Source organism: Diadema antillarum, unplaced genomic scaffold (genome assembly GCF_040938485.1).
Source record: "Diadema antillarum isolate AM-2024a unplaced genomic scaffold, OU_Dant_1.0 seq00000079_RagTag, whole genome shotgun sequence".
NCBI classification, from domain to species: domain Eukaryota; kingdom Metazoa; phylum Echinodermata; class Echinoidea; order Diadematoida; family Diadematidae; genus Diadema; species Diadema antillarum.
In genome coordinates, this window is record NW_027271172.1 from 3,832,837 (window position 1) to 3,847,522 (window position 14,686).

General features: G+C 36.6%; 1 protein-coding gene across 1 annotated transcript in view; it reads right to left on the reverse strand.

Moving 5' to 3' along the window:
• Positions 1–14,269, reverse strand: part of LOC139726102 (low-density lipoprotein receptor-related protein 2-like) — a 64,402-nt gene extending 50,133 nt beyond the window's left edge. The window contains exon 1 of the mRNA XM_071637182.1: positions 14,059–14,269. Coding sequence (XP_071493283.1) covers positions 14,059–14,269 — 211 coding nt within the window. The remainder of the gene's footprint in view (positions 1–14,058) is intronic.
• Between the last annotated feature and the right edge of the window lie 417 nt (positions 14,270–14,686).

Sequence of the window (14,686 nt, forward strand, 5' to 3'; positions counted from 1 at the left end):
AGTTGTTGTTTTGTTTTTTTTAGCAATCATGCATCGCGTTTAATTTCTGTCAGTGTTTGGAACGAGGATATACTTATATTCTTTTAAAACATCCCTCACTACATCATACCCACTTTTGTTACAAACTGTCATGTGTGCTCGTTGTCAACGCCAATGGAGAGTTCACCCTTTTTAAAGTATACAGAACGTATGCTAAAGCTAGGTAACAGGTATAGAATGATCACGCATATAATTCTTACGACGTTTGTTTAGACAGGAAATCCAGGAAAAACTCCTTTTTTATTATCAAGTCCTAATTTCTGATCTCTGTAAAGGAAAGTGAAGCTCAAGTATAAATGTTACTAAGTGAAACCCATCAATATTAGTAGAACACATCAATGAAATTTTGAGGACAATCGGACAATCAAAAGTTATGAATTTTTAAAGTTTCGGTGTCGTCATCGCTGAATAAAGAGACTGCTACATTTCATGACGTCATTATTGTCAGCAATGTACAGAAAATATTCTAGGAGAATTTCACAAAATTACATTTTCCATGAAAAGTACACTGACTTGTTACTGCCATATTCTAAGCAGGGTAATATCACTGACTTGTTCTACTAATATTGCTGCTTTCGCTCAGTCCAAATTTATATTTAGGTCTTGGTTTTCTTTAATAGCATATCTTCTTTAATTTAAAAAAAACCAACAACAACATGGGAACAGATTCGTGAAGACTTTTGGACAAACTAGTGACACCTTTAGATTTCCTGCAGATAAAATGCTTTAAATTTGTTTAATAAAAAACAAACAAACAACCTTGCCATTATCGATCACAAACGTTTATAATGAGATGTTGCAATAAAGACAACTCGACTAAAGCATTCTACTATGAATTAGAATGATCTTGGTTTGAGAGTTCATTTTGTAAATAGTATATGATTTTAACTGGCTCGAAACACAAGATGGATGTCACAAGGATTTCCTTGATTAAAAAGTTTGGGTTGTTTTTCAGCGCAACCTGAAGCCATAGAGATGATTAGGGTTTTTTGCGTTGCTGACTCCTGGCTTCGTGACAAACAGCGAATCGATAAAAGACGCATAGGCGTTGTATTTTTGCTTAAATTATCCAAAGAATGTATGCATGTGGAGTATACTCGGAATGTTGATCATAATAATCTGCGTCTTCTGAGTGCAAGGTAAAATGAAGTGTCGTGCGAGATATCAACGCAAATGAAACTACATTATGTAATAGCAGAGACACAGCCTATTGTATGGTATAGTTAACGGATATTGCTTCCGTTTGTCAATCTTCCATCGCACTTCCTCTATACACTCAGTAGAGAATCTATGTGTGTGTATGTGCGTGTGTGTGTGCGTGTGTATGTGTGCATGTTTTACCCAGAATATGCCACATGGTTATGATTTCATCCCGTGTTATGATTTCACGCAGGTCTGTTTAGATACTAGAAAAAAGTCAGTATCCTTCTTGATTAGTATGTATAGGAATGGAGAAACCACGTGATTGTTTTTGTCATAAAAAGGGTGTGCAAAGCCAAGTGCTAAGCTGTACAGGCAGTAGTAGAACAAAATCCTCAAAGAGTACGAGTTTGTGAACCAGCCTTGGACTTCTGTCTTGCTCTCTATTGAGGATGCTCAGCAAATTTCTTCAGAGAAGCAATTAAGGTCTGATCTTTCCTATCTGGGAGATTTAGCTGTCAAATTCCTCAGGCAAAGGCACACAGTGCTCTTTTACCGGCTGTTCTGGCGCCGCTTTCTAGATTTTTTTTTTCTCTCCCGTCGTTTTGACACCGTTGAGTATCCTCAGGCATGGTACGCATTTATACCTTCTCGTTCGAGTTCGACACGCACAATCATAGCTTTGCAAATCCACATCCTACATTATAGGCCTCCTATATATACCCTCCACTGCTTCAGTCCACAAAATGTCGCACAGACAGCCCGCATAGCACCGCGCATTGTGAATACACGGTCTTGATTTGAATAACAAGGACAGTGAGCTGCTTAAATCACAGGCAAAGAAAAGTTGCATAACAATCACCCCAACCCCATTTTGTTCCGATGTTGCCCTTCTTAAAATGTAGGTATATAGCCTTGTGGTGATGCTCCTGTTGATGTTGTTGTTCTAAATACGGTAGGTGTGGGTCGAGATTCAATGGAGTACATAAGACGTTTAGGCGCTTGCATTCTCAGGCGATGTGCATTGATGCACAAATTGACTGTATATAGGCTGGGTGATGGCGACAAGTTACAGAGAAAAAGAGAGACAGGGGCAGAAAAAAAAAAAGAGGAAGAGAGGATAGAACTTTTTGTGACTCACTTTGTGTAAGAAATTTACACTATTATTTTCCGAGAAAATTGCACACAAAAAGACACTCTAAACGTGAGGTCTTGCTGAGTCAATCTTATAGACGAACTTCCACTGGCTTAAAAGATTAGTTCATCATGTTTATATTAAAATAGCTGAGTCGTTTTGACAGCGTTAACTACACAATTTGAAGTAAGGATAGTGATGCAGGCCTGTACTTTGATAAAACGGCATCAACAAGTTCCTGTAATTTTGCTGGACATGCGCCATCATTTTTTTTTTTTTTTGGGGGGGGGGGGGGTCCTTGATGTGCACCACCGTCATAAACACTGGAAGTATTATGTCAGTATTCATTTTTTTTTTCTTTCGGGGTTGGAGATGTTGAATCTTCTTACCAGCTAGCTTTCTACGCGGTATAACGTATGTGATATACATGTATCTTTTATTATAAGGCGGAATACATCTATCGATCAAGTAGGCTCTTTTGGTAAAAAAAACCAAATTAATTTGATAGTCCCACACATTAATTTTGATGAATTGGGGTTTTGCATACCACTGTGATACGTACGTTTAACATCGTCCACCGATGTAATTATGATGTAATCCTTTCTTTCTTTGCAATTATGTTATGTAGCAGAAGCTGATTGATGAAGTCGAAGACCTTTGCGTGGACGACAACTATATTACAATTCCCAGTAAAATTATCACATGTAAAAAGTGAAAGTACTGCGCGAATAGCCCGGCCAGGATTGTCGGACCGTTAATTATGACCACTGGACCGGGTCCAAAAGTGGGTGTAGGACCAGGAGAAAAGACCCGAGTTCATTGAGGCGGACTGCGTGACAGACATTCCATTCCCGTTACTCTCATTGCGGGTCTGAGCAACCTGTTCCGTTGTAGTGCACCATAACCTGTATTATACAATATACACATTAAAAGTAATCGGGTTTTTGATAGTCTGAACAACTCTAAACGCCTGGACTCACATTATATTGTGTCGTTGAACCCGCTTTGGCATTTTTTAAAGTTTGTTTGCTTTTTTGTTGTTGGTAGTATCCACCATTGTAATTGTTCGTTATGTCTCTGTATGTCTCTGTAAATTCAAAAATGTAACGGTGTAGGAAATCAAAATATACACTGCAATGTATGTCATGGGCGAGGGGTAGAGTTGCGGTTCCCTTGTTGTGAAAGTGGTTATGTACGACTCTCTTAAAGAAATCGAGTGAAAATATTCACTCTTAAAAGAGTGAATACAAAAAAGAGTGAATTTCGAGTGAAGTTGGAGTGAATTTTGAGTGAAAATGTTCATTTTCACTCATTTTGGAGTGACGTCAGGGATCACTCCAAAATCTTCGAGTGATCCCTGACGTCACTCCAAAATGAGTGAAAATGAGCATTTTCACTCAAAATTCACTCCAACTTCACTCGAAATTCACTCTTATTTGTATTCACTCTTTTTAGAGTGAAAATTTTCACTCGATTTTTTTTAGAGAGGAAGTTAAGTCCAGGTATATATGGTTATACTTCGGAAAATTGTGATCGAATCATTCTCTGTTTCATAGTCTCTTTAATTTAGATTTCTCCTAGGCTTACAAGCCAAACGTACTATTGGACAATTATCGTTGTAAGCATGTGCCAGTGTCAACCATTCAATGTAATAGGAGACTTCAGTACACATACTTGTTTTAGACAACCCTGCAACCTAACCAGTTCTCCATTATGAAGGAAATCAAGCAAAGAAGAAGGAGTTACGACCACATGAAACTCTATTTTTTCATTACTTGTAAAGAAGAGTCACCTACCTATTGATTGCCTATTTATGGATACCTATGGATGATTCTGAACGCAGGCTTTAAGCCTCTACATTCATTTAGTTGGCTTTAAGTTGGCTGGATCATGACCAGGTGGACATGGCGTCAAACCTAAAACTTGATAGGTTCGTTTTTCCAAAACTTGTTCAGACCAGTTTCAAAGTTGTAAACACTGGTGCATCTTTTAGGTTTTTGTTAAACCATTCCATTTTTTTCTAAACCCTTATAAAACGATTGGGAAAGAGTTCCTTATGTCCCCCCCCCCCACTACCTAACTACCCACTAACCCCACTATACCCACTAACCTTTATTTAGTTTATTATTAGTAAAAAAAAGTGATTTATCTATTTTGTGCAAATTAGTGGGGGATAATAATAAACTAAATAAAGGTTAGTGGGTAGTGGGGTTAAAGGTAGTTAGGTAGTGGGGGGGGGGGGACATAAGGAACTCTTTCCAACGAGGATTGTGTATGTGTGTGTGTATGTGTGTGTATGTGAGTAGTGGTACGTGATCTAAAAATAAACATTTTTTTAATCATGTCCTCTTGTGTATTCATTTGTAAGACCTATATAAGCACTACGTTTTTTATCAAATTTTAAATTCTGTGTTGCTGTTACTATTACGAACAAGATGCATAAGACCATTAGCTATATAGCATGGCGTCTTCGACATTCAGAACCCTTAAAGTGTGCTGAATTCTATCCTTTCTTTTGATAGTCATGTGGTCATTAGAATGACTTTAATCCATCCATCTTACATACCGGTATTCAAAAGTGAATGATTACACAACACCTTCTGCATCACTTGCATTGTACGGTATGATTTGCAGAGAAGACCCCGTGGACCTACATGTATATACTCCTGAGACCGGTGTAGAGCTTACATTTTGGTTTAATTTGTACTATGTTCTCATGCTGCAAGTGAAAAAGAAAATATAAGAATATTTTGCTGTGTATTATCGATTGTTACTATTTGAATAATTCGATTTCAAATGTTTAAAGCACATGATATATTCAGAACTTTAAGATGCAAATATTTGCTTCTATCCTCCATGTGATAATTCAGTTACTTTTACAGATTTGAGACAGGAGAATACTGTAAGTTAGTCAGAGAAAAAATATTAAGATAAAAAAGCTTAAAAATCGACATTTTACCATGTGGAAACATTATTTTGTTTTCATTAATCTGTTCCTGACTAAGATCAGGTGGAGTTTAGGCTTGCGAATGATGATGAACAGGGGTCAATAATAATAAGACAATCATGTCTACCTCATCATTACGAGTATACATACACCGATAGCGAACATTTTATATATTTTTTTCCTCTGGCTTATTCATCGAGGTATGCAAGGTCTTTTAAGATCGAAACATGAAGTATGAAGCACTCAGTCGTCTCTTAAGTACAATATATCACCAGCAGAGAAATACATGCCGCAAAACACCGATATCACTCGTATCTCTTCCGTCTGGGGGACATCACACTGTAGCTTTCTCACAATCATGTAGATGATAACTTACTACTTACTGTAGTACTCATCTTGACAAGAAAAAAATATATATGCACTTACCTTGAGCATGTGTAAGATATACGGATATAGTTGATAAAAAGAGGAAGAAACTGGTTGATTTTCGATGCCGTATGTGCGCCATCTTTACATCACCTCGCACCGATGCCGCTTTCTCGGTCGGGACTTATCGAATTTCACTATCTTGAATGACAGTCCGTGCTGGTCAGTATGCTGGCGTGTACCTATACCTCGAGAAACCAGTGTAGCATGGGGGTTGTACTGAAAGGAGCGTAAAAAAGGCATCCATTCGTGCAGATTGCACGGAGCAAGGGGGAGAAGGCCCGAGAGAAAGGAGATCAAGTATGGAGGTTTCTTGGCTATTGAAAAGAATCACTAGAGCATCGATTGTCGCTTTTCTTCTCACTCTGTGATGCACTACTTGGGCGAGCTTACGTCACCGCCACCAATCCGAGCAGAGCTGCCTTTTCATTTCACAATTGTCTAAAACAGGAAAAACAAAACAAAACAAAACAAAGCAAAGCCCCGCCTGCTTCTGTTCCAGCTAAAACCTTGGCGTTTCTCCCATTATGACGGTATAAGTGCGTCAGATGGGGCATGGGCGTTCCCAGATGGTATCGCGGAGCCAGTATGCGTTCACTTTCCGTCAAGACCGTTACACTATTTAACAGGTTGTTTGGTCACAACCTGACAATCATCTAGAACATAACGCCCGTTAAACTTGAAATACAGCCAGATCCATAGGTAAACAACGTAAGTGTGCCTAGTGTGTATGTATATATAATGTATGTATATGGTCAAATCTGTATTGCGGCCACCTGTCTATAACGGCCAATGTTTTCATCTCCCTCGGGTGAATGCTATAGAGAGGCATATATATATATATATATATATATATATATATATATATACTGATGAAGAGTGTGACCTTGCCTTTCAGTATTTGAGAGCTATGCTCCGTTTTTAAGATCTTCAAGATCTAGGATTTATTATTATTTTTTACGGCGTTCTTTTTCTACTGATTCGTTTACTATATATATATATATATATATATATATATATACATATAATATAGATAGATAGATTGATTGATAGATAGATAGATAGATAGATACATACATACATACATATATATATATATATATATATATATATATATATATACATACATACGTATATTCATAGCCACACATCACAGAATATTAATATAACTTGAACGACCATGTTTTTGCTGAATGATATAGGGTTGAACTCTATCATTATTATGTTCCTGGACCATGATAACAAGGACTGAAGGAAAAGCTGGTGGCACTCCACGAACATCATCAGCTTAATGAACGCCTCCTTCAAAAATCTCATAACAGAAGTTTAAGTCAACGGCCAGTGTCAGTAGCATATAAGTGATGTAATCACTTACTATTTTGCTGGTAAGCATCATCAAAACAAAATAGAATACATCAGTTTATGTTGACTTGTGGAAACAAAAATAAAACAGTACATCTCCTCAAAACAACTGAAACCTGCTTTTGGCTACCACTATTTTAAACCACTCTCAATTTTAAAAAATACATTGTAAATCCTGCAACAACAAAAAAAAAAGAGGAGAATTTGATAAGGAAATTAGTTTTATATTTCATGAGAACTTCATATTTGTTTATTCTTCATAACAAAAGTTGCTTCATTTTTGTATCAGCTTTCCTGTGGAACTCTTTGTAATCAAAGGGGTACATTGTAGAAAAAGTCTATGAATTAATTAGGGTTATGCATATATAAGTAAGTTGTTATAAAGCTTAAAAAAGACAAAGCCCAAGGGAACCAGCGTTACTGTCATGGGCATAAAACTTTGTAGGAAGACTCAACTTAACGGGACCCCTTCCACGGCAATAAAACATTGATGTGTGTTGGAGAGGAAAAACGGGTTTGTCTTTCACCCTGTCTCGTTATGGCGCAAATAACTACTGCATTTTACCTTCCAAAATGAATACCCACTATATGATCATTTCCAAATTTTACTAGAGAGAGGTCATGCTCTGGTACAGTTTTTGTTTATCCTTTTGTTTTCCCACAAAAACTCAACATGTAGCCTCCACAAAATGATAAGGTTATAATACACTTTCTAACCCGTCTACGGCACCAGACCTGTATCGGTCTCGTGCACTCACATGATTCCATATATCCTCTTGGGGTGGCACTATTACGCAACGAGAAATCTCGACGTCCACATTTCGATTTGGCTGCACCTGCTGCAGGATCTACCCCTCACCTTTCGGCTGTGCACAAACTGCCTCTACTCATCATTTCCATATAGCTTCATTACTTACTTTTTTTGTTTTTGTCAACTTTTTTGTTCTTCTTCTTTCTTTTTCATATAAACAATATACAAAATAGTTTATTAAAAACCAATACAAGTTTCATTGTGACAACATAAATTCCACATTGTCAATATTACAAATGAAAAAAGAAAGAATTTCGAGTATAAAAAAGGATAAAGAAAAGGTAAACGGAAAAGAACAAACACATCAAACACATCATCACAACACAAAACACATAAAAAAAGAAGGGAACATGGCACCCCAACCCCATGTTCGGTGAACCCTACACCTACTTACACTACCGACACACACACACACACACACACACACACAAACACACATACATTCACACACTTTTTTAATGATATTGTATTGTTATTTCGTTTGACGTCACAATCGTTTTCACAATAAAGCGAATACAAACATTCAACCAAATCAACGTAATCAAACTGAAAAAAAAACCTTCAGCCTCATCGTACAAGTTAAACAAGAAAAGACAGCATGACATGAAAGCGTTCTTAATCATGCAAAACAGGCAAATGAAAGGATAGCATGACATGACAGCATGTAGTCATGGTAGTAAACTACTGACGATCTCATTTTTTGGATAAATCATACTTGAATAATTGATCAAACGAAATCCTTTTCTTTTACATCAAAATCATAACCCATGTCCCTAAATCCACCCTAACCGACAACCCCCACCGCCTCCATGCATAACTCACTCTATTGCCTAAACCCCATCCCTGTCCACACCTGTCACACACACACACACACGCACACACATACACATTATACACAAAACCCTAGACACACATATCCAAAACAATCATACGCAAACATATGCATAATATCTACATTTCTGTAATATCCTTTACTCCGTATATCCCTTACATATACATAAACACACACACACACACACACACACACACACACACACACACATGCACAAAAGCATACCACACCTACAATGGAAAACGCTCTATTCCTCATCTCGTGCTTCCCTTCCCCATTCTGTCCACACTCCTGACTCGAGAGAAAGAGAGAGAGAGAGAAAAAAAAAATCAGTACTAACCTCTTGAGGACGAGTCCCGAGTATACTCGGGCAAGTGTATGTCTATGGGAAATGCGTGTTGTAGCAAAATCAGTCCGTCCTCAACCCTCAAAGGGTTAAAGTCTCCCTGATCCAACAGTTGAATGAGCAAGTCGCTCATAAGCACACCCACACACCCACATACAAAGCATCCCACAACCATGTTTATAGTGCACAGCGATCCTCTACACGCCACACTAGCCCTCATTTTTTTTAACTTATCCTTTATGGACGCTTGAACGCCATGACATTGAGCGAAATACTAACGCAATTCATATTCACTTTTAATTTCAATTCTAATTTCAATTTATTTCTAAAACTTGTTTTATCAAGAATACAACGTAAAAATGAAAATACAAAAATAACACAGATGTTTAAGAGAATAAGATTTTCTGAGGAAAATAAATTGTTACAGCCATACGCAATAACTCATTCATTAGATTAAAACACAATAAACAAGCTACAAACAGGCAAACAAACAAACAAACAAACAAACAAACAAACAAACAGTGCAATGTTACCGACCCTGCCGTCATGGGCGTATCCCTTCTATTGTACACAAAAAGTTCTTGTCATGATTCCCCCTACCCCTCGGGGAAAATATCATAGGATGAAGCACCTCTTCCTTCTCGCATATCCTCTGTGGTCGATCACAAGCTGTGAGGCTGGGGCCACGCATCCACCGACGTGGTTCAATTCGACACGTTTAAAATCGTCGTGACCCGGGCTATTTACTAACCATCCAATAATCAAACAAAATAGGAAAGCACCTACATCAATGTTATCTAATGATATCTTGCACATGTTTCAAAAAAAAAAAATCGTAACAGTGGGGGCGCTGTGGCATAATGGATAAGATTCCCGACTCCCGATTGGAGGACCTGAGTTCAAATCCCGCCCAGTGCTTACGTCCTTGGACAAGATACTCTTACCTACCATGTTCCTCTCGACCCACGTGTATAAATGGGTACCTGGTAACGCATAGGTTAATAATGATGGCAGGGCCCTCTGGTAGAGCAGTGGCAACACTAAAGAGGCTACCATGGGTGATTAAGACCTTCATTATCATTATTACTACTACTTACGTTACGGTAAAACATCATTGTGCTGTGCTTTTATAAAAACTAGTTTTAAATTACATAATAACCGGGATGGTTCCCTCATTTCAATACAATAAACATCATCTAAGCGTAACAAAAAACCTTTATAAGAATTACTCGCAATATACATTAACACATGACAGTCAACATGCTACCAATAGCATCAGTAATCACTAGAAACATTTACACACTGTACAATATATCACACGACGTCACAGACTATGGATGGCATAACTTATTATTAACAGTCTAAGACATAGTATGATATACCTGAAGGTTCATGTTTTGTTTTGGAACACAGCCAAGTCATAAACTATTTACAAAGAGCCTTCGCATTATAAGTTCCTTTATACATACACAAATGCATATACATGATGTATATGTATATATATTATATATATAACGAAGAATCAAGAAATAAACCAGTAATGCATTATTTCGCCAAAATATAAGAAAGAATGAGTTTATTGAGTTGCTCAATAAACTCATTCTTTCTTATATATTGGCGAAATAATGCATTACTGGTTTATTTCTTGATTCTTCGTTATATTGGAGCCAATACGTGAATTCGCAACATGTTTGTACATATTTATATATATATATATATATATATATATATATATATATATATATATATAATGTATTTACTAGGTGTTACAAAAGCATTTCCCACTTTTGATCCTTATTAGTTCAAAAACTATATATTAGATAACACTGTCATTGGTATGAGCTATAGCTGAATAGTGTACAATTTTGTTGGAGGTAATTTAAAAATGATAGCATAAATCAGTTTCATTAAATTCAAGATTCATTTTGAAGTTAGGTTTCAGATTTTGCTCTATTTCAAACCCTCTGTACAAAATTGAACATTACACAAGAACCAATGATGTGTACCATGTGAGTGTGTGCTTACAATGACCCTGAACAACAGACATGAATACCACGAATACCACCTTTTCAGAGCCCTGCCGACAAGGCTTCGGGTCTCTCGCTCCAAGGCACATGAATGCTTTATTTATAATTCATGATGGATTGCCCTGGGCACTGCTAGTCTGAATTCATGGTAAAGGGTAAAATGCATGCGCATGACAAAAATAAGCATACGTTTTCACCTGCTTGCATACACTACATTTCAGGATGAATAAAGACTAGCTGGGACAGTGGAATTTTTATGAATGTGTAATAGAGCATTTCAATCCTGTCCATTGTTCAAGACCATTGTCAGGATGTTAACGACACACTGGCGTACACACCAATTGACCCCTGTACAAAATAACATTACAATTTTGTACAGAGGGTTGAAAATAGACCAAATCTGAAACCAAGCTTCAAAATAATTCTTGAATTTAATGAAACTGATTTATGCTATCATTTTTAAATTACCTCTAACAAAATTGTACACTATTCAGCTATTGCTCATATCAATGTCACTGTTATCTGATGTTTAATTTTTGAACTATTAAGGATCAAAAGTGGGAAATGTTTTTTTTTAACACCTAGTATATATATGAAAATATGAAAATTTGGAATTTTGATAAATACCAATTGACAATTGATGTACTTCGCTATCGCATCATTCTTTCTATTACTATATTACTGCAAATACGCGGATCAAATAAAAATACATGTATTATATTTATATGTACATACTTATATATAGGCCTGTATATAGATAATATGTGTGTGTGTTTGCTTACAAATTTTTTTTTGAATAATCGCAAAATTCAATCTTAAAACAAGATTTGACTTTGTCTTTCATCTACACCCTGAACACAGCATAATATTACAGCTGATACATCATTGAAGCGGAAGGTGGCAGTTCAGAGTGAACCATCTACTGCGAAACTGAAAGGATTATGTATTCAAATTTTCTCTCAAGCACCTGGTCACAAGTTTCACATGTCACAAGCTCCATACACTTCAATTTCGTATTACATGCATTAATTGTAGAAAATGGAAGAATGATTATTATCTTCAGCAAGGTTTCTGGATATCATGAACAAACGTTGTCCGAAAAGTAGACGTGAAATTCAACATTTAAGTGAACCAATTCATTACAGAATTTCAAAATACATTCTTTCAAACCCCTTTGACATCTGTATCACTCCTAAATGCAGTTAAAACGCTGAATAATTGAATATTAACCCAAAGTGTAATACATTTTTACCCTAACTGTAATATCGACCCATAAATGTAATGTTTTTCAACCCTAAATGAAACATCGATCCCCGATGTAATATAGACCCTAAATGTAATACATTTTAATCCTAAATGATTACCAACCCTAAACGTTATAAACTTTAAGCTTAAATGCAACATCAAAACTAAATGTAGGAAATGTCAAAATTAGATGCACTGTAACCCCTACATGTAATTCAATAAACCCTTAATGTTATTTCAGCATGTAAACCCTGCATCAAACCTGAAAGTAATATCGATCTTAAATTTATATTTTTTTTTTCACTGATTGTTAATGTAAGAACTGGAGACAACCATAATGTGATACAAGGGTGCACGTTACCTAGCGTGAATGTAATATCAATCCTTAATAAGATGCATTTTGACGCTAAATGTAATGTCGACCCTAAATGACATAAATAATGTTTATGCAGTTTAATCCTAAATACTGACTATATTGCACTCTAGACCCATATGTTAACAACTGGAGGCAAACGTAAATACAATGCAGGTTTGTTCTAAATGTAACATCCATTATAGTCTATACCTAGATAATCATCAATGTCAGTTTAAAGGCAAGGACAATTCATTCGATTTATATTAACACTTTTGGCTCTCCGTACTACCACTTGAATCATTGTGTGAATAACCCATCGTGGCTCTTTCTGGATAAAGTCAGGGTTACTTCAGTCTGCCCATCATAAAAAAAATGTTGAATTCGAAATAACGTTTCAAATTTCTACCATTTTTGTTAATATTGCCTCTTTTCTAATATCATTTGAATTTAGATTTGACAGAAGGTTCTTCATTTTCTCCATTATTTTATACTTTTTTTCATCTTTAGGGGCTGCAAAGACATTTTAGAGATGAACGGGTAAATTTCCATATTAATCTGTGTTTCCTATTGCGTTGGCTTTGTCTTTTGTTTTAATTGTTGTATGATAGAGCACATACGCATAAATGAGAAACTGTCCATTTTTGCAATTTTTACTTTTGTGCCTTGAAAGAGAAAACCGGATGTGTTCACTCATGCGTAAAATTTCCACTTTATTGACCTGCCAGGTTGATAGCCAATCAAACTGCCTTTAACATGGTATATAAAACATTAACATTTAGCCTAATATTCTATGAGACATATGGGCTCGGAAAAGTGTTTACTTTTTTTTTTGGCTGAGTGTATTTAGGGTCGATACTACATTTAGGGTTGATAGTACATTCTTAAGGACAACATGTGTTACATTTAGGGTTAAAGGATATGACCTTTCTGGTCGATATCACATTGAGCATCTTCGTTATACAGGGGTGATAAAGAGTCTTGGTTCGTTCACTTTCTTCGAAAAAAATTAAAGTGACATCATAATATTTCGGTTGACTTTACAAAAATCTAGAGGGTAGATTTACTTCCATTCCATTTCAGTTCCATGCCATTCGGAAGCATAGTGGCATGTTGAATACCAAAGAGTATTCCCTTTCAGTAAGATTGTATTCATTGGAATTGTTTTTTTTTTTTTTTTTTTTTTTTAGTTCCATGGACAATTATATGGGTAACGTTAGGTTTAGAATGACTGTTTTTTTAACACACTTCATGAAATGATCCCAGAAACACTCCTCCTGTTGGATGTCTGAAGACCAGCGAAGAAAAGGACGGTTGACGCCTAAAAGCAGACGAATTATGTATGGCAATCTGTCGTCTGCTATGTTCTCTAAGAACACCAATAATATTGCATCACGCTGTGAATGATTCATGTGCTGAAGGGCCAACCTCAATTTCGTCATGTACCAAGGACTGTCGATAGCTGCATAACTGATTACAAACACTGATTTGTAGCTATTTTCGATGACATCCGCCACGGCATCTAACCGCAAGAGCCCTGCTCTGAGATCATCGTCACCCACGCAGAGGACAGCTTCGGGATAATTCTCGCGGACTACCGGAACCATTCTGTCAATGACCCATTCTTCGTCGTCATCGTGGAAAACGATGTTGATATCGTAGTGATATTCATCATCGTCGATTATTTCTCTATACCCAATAATGCACAGTTTCAACAGAAAAAGTTTGTGTTTAATCCACCATCGGTTGTAATAGATTATGATCCCGGTGAAAACTATTGCAACGCCAGATATAGCGATGCAAGCGTAAAGAAGTACGCGAGGACGGCAAACAAGAATCGGTTGGAAATCAAGAAAACTGTGACCAACGAGTTCGGCCGGTGAGTTATCAGAACAATATGTGTCACTTAAGAACACTTTGTCGTAATTCTCGTGCACCCAGATACGGAGCCATTCATTCTGACAATAACACGAGAGAGAATTGTGAGACAAGTCAAGGGAAGTAATGCTCTCGCGAATTGGAGA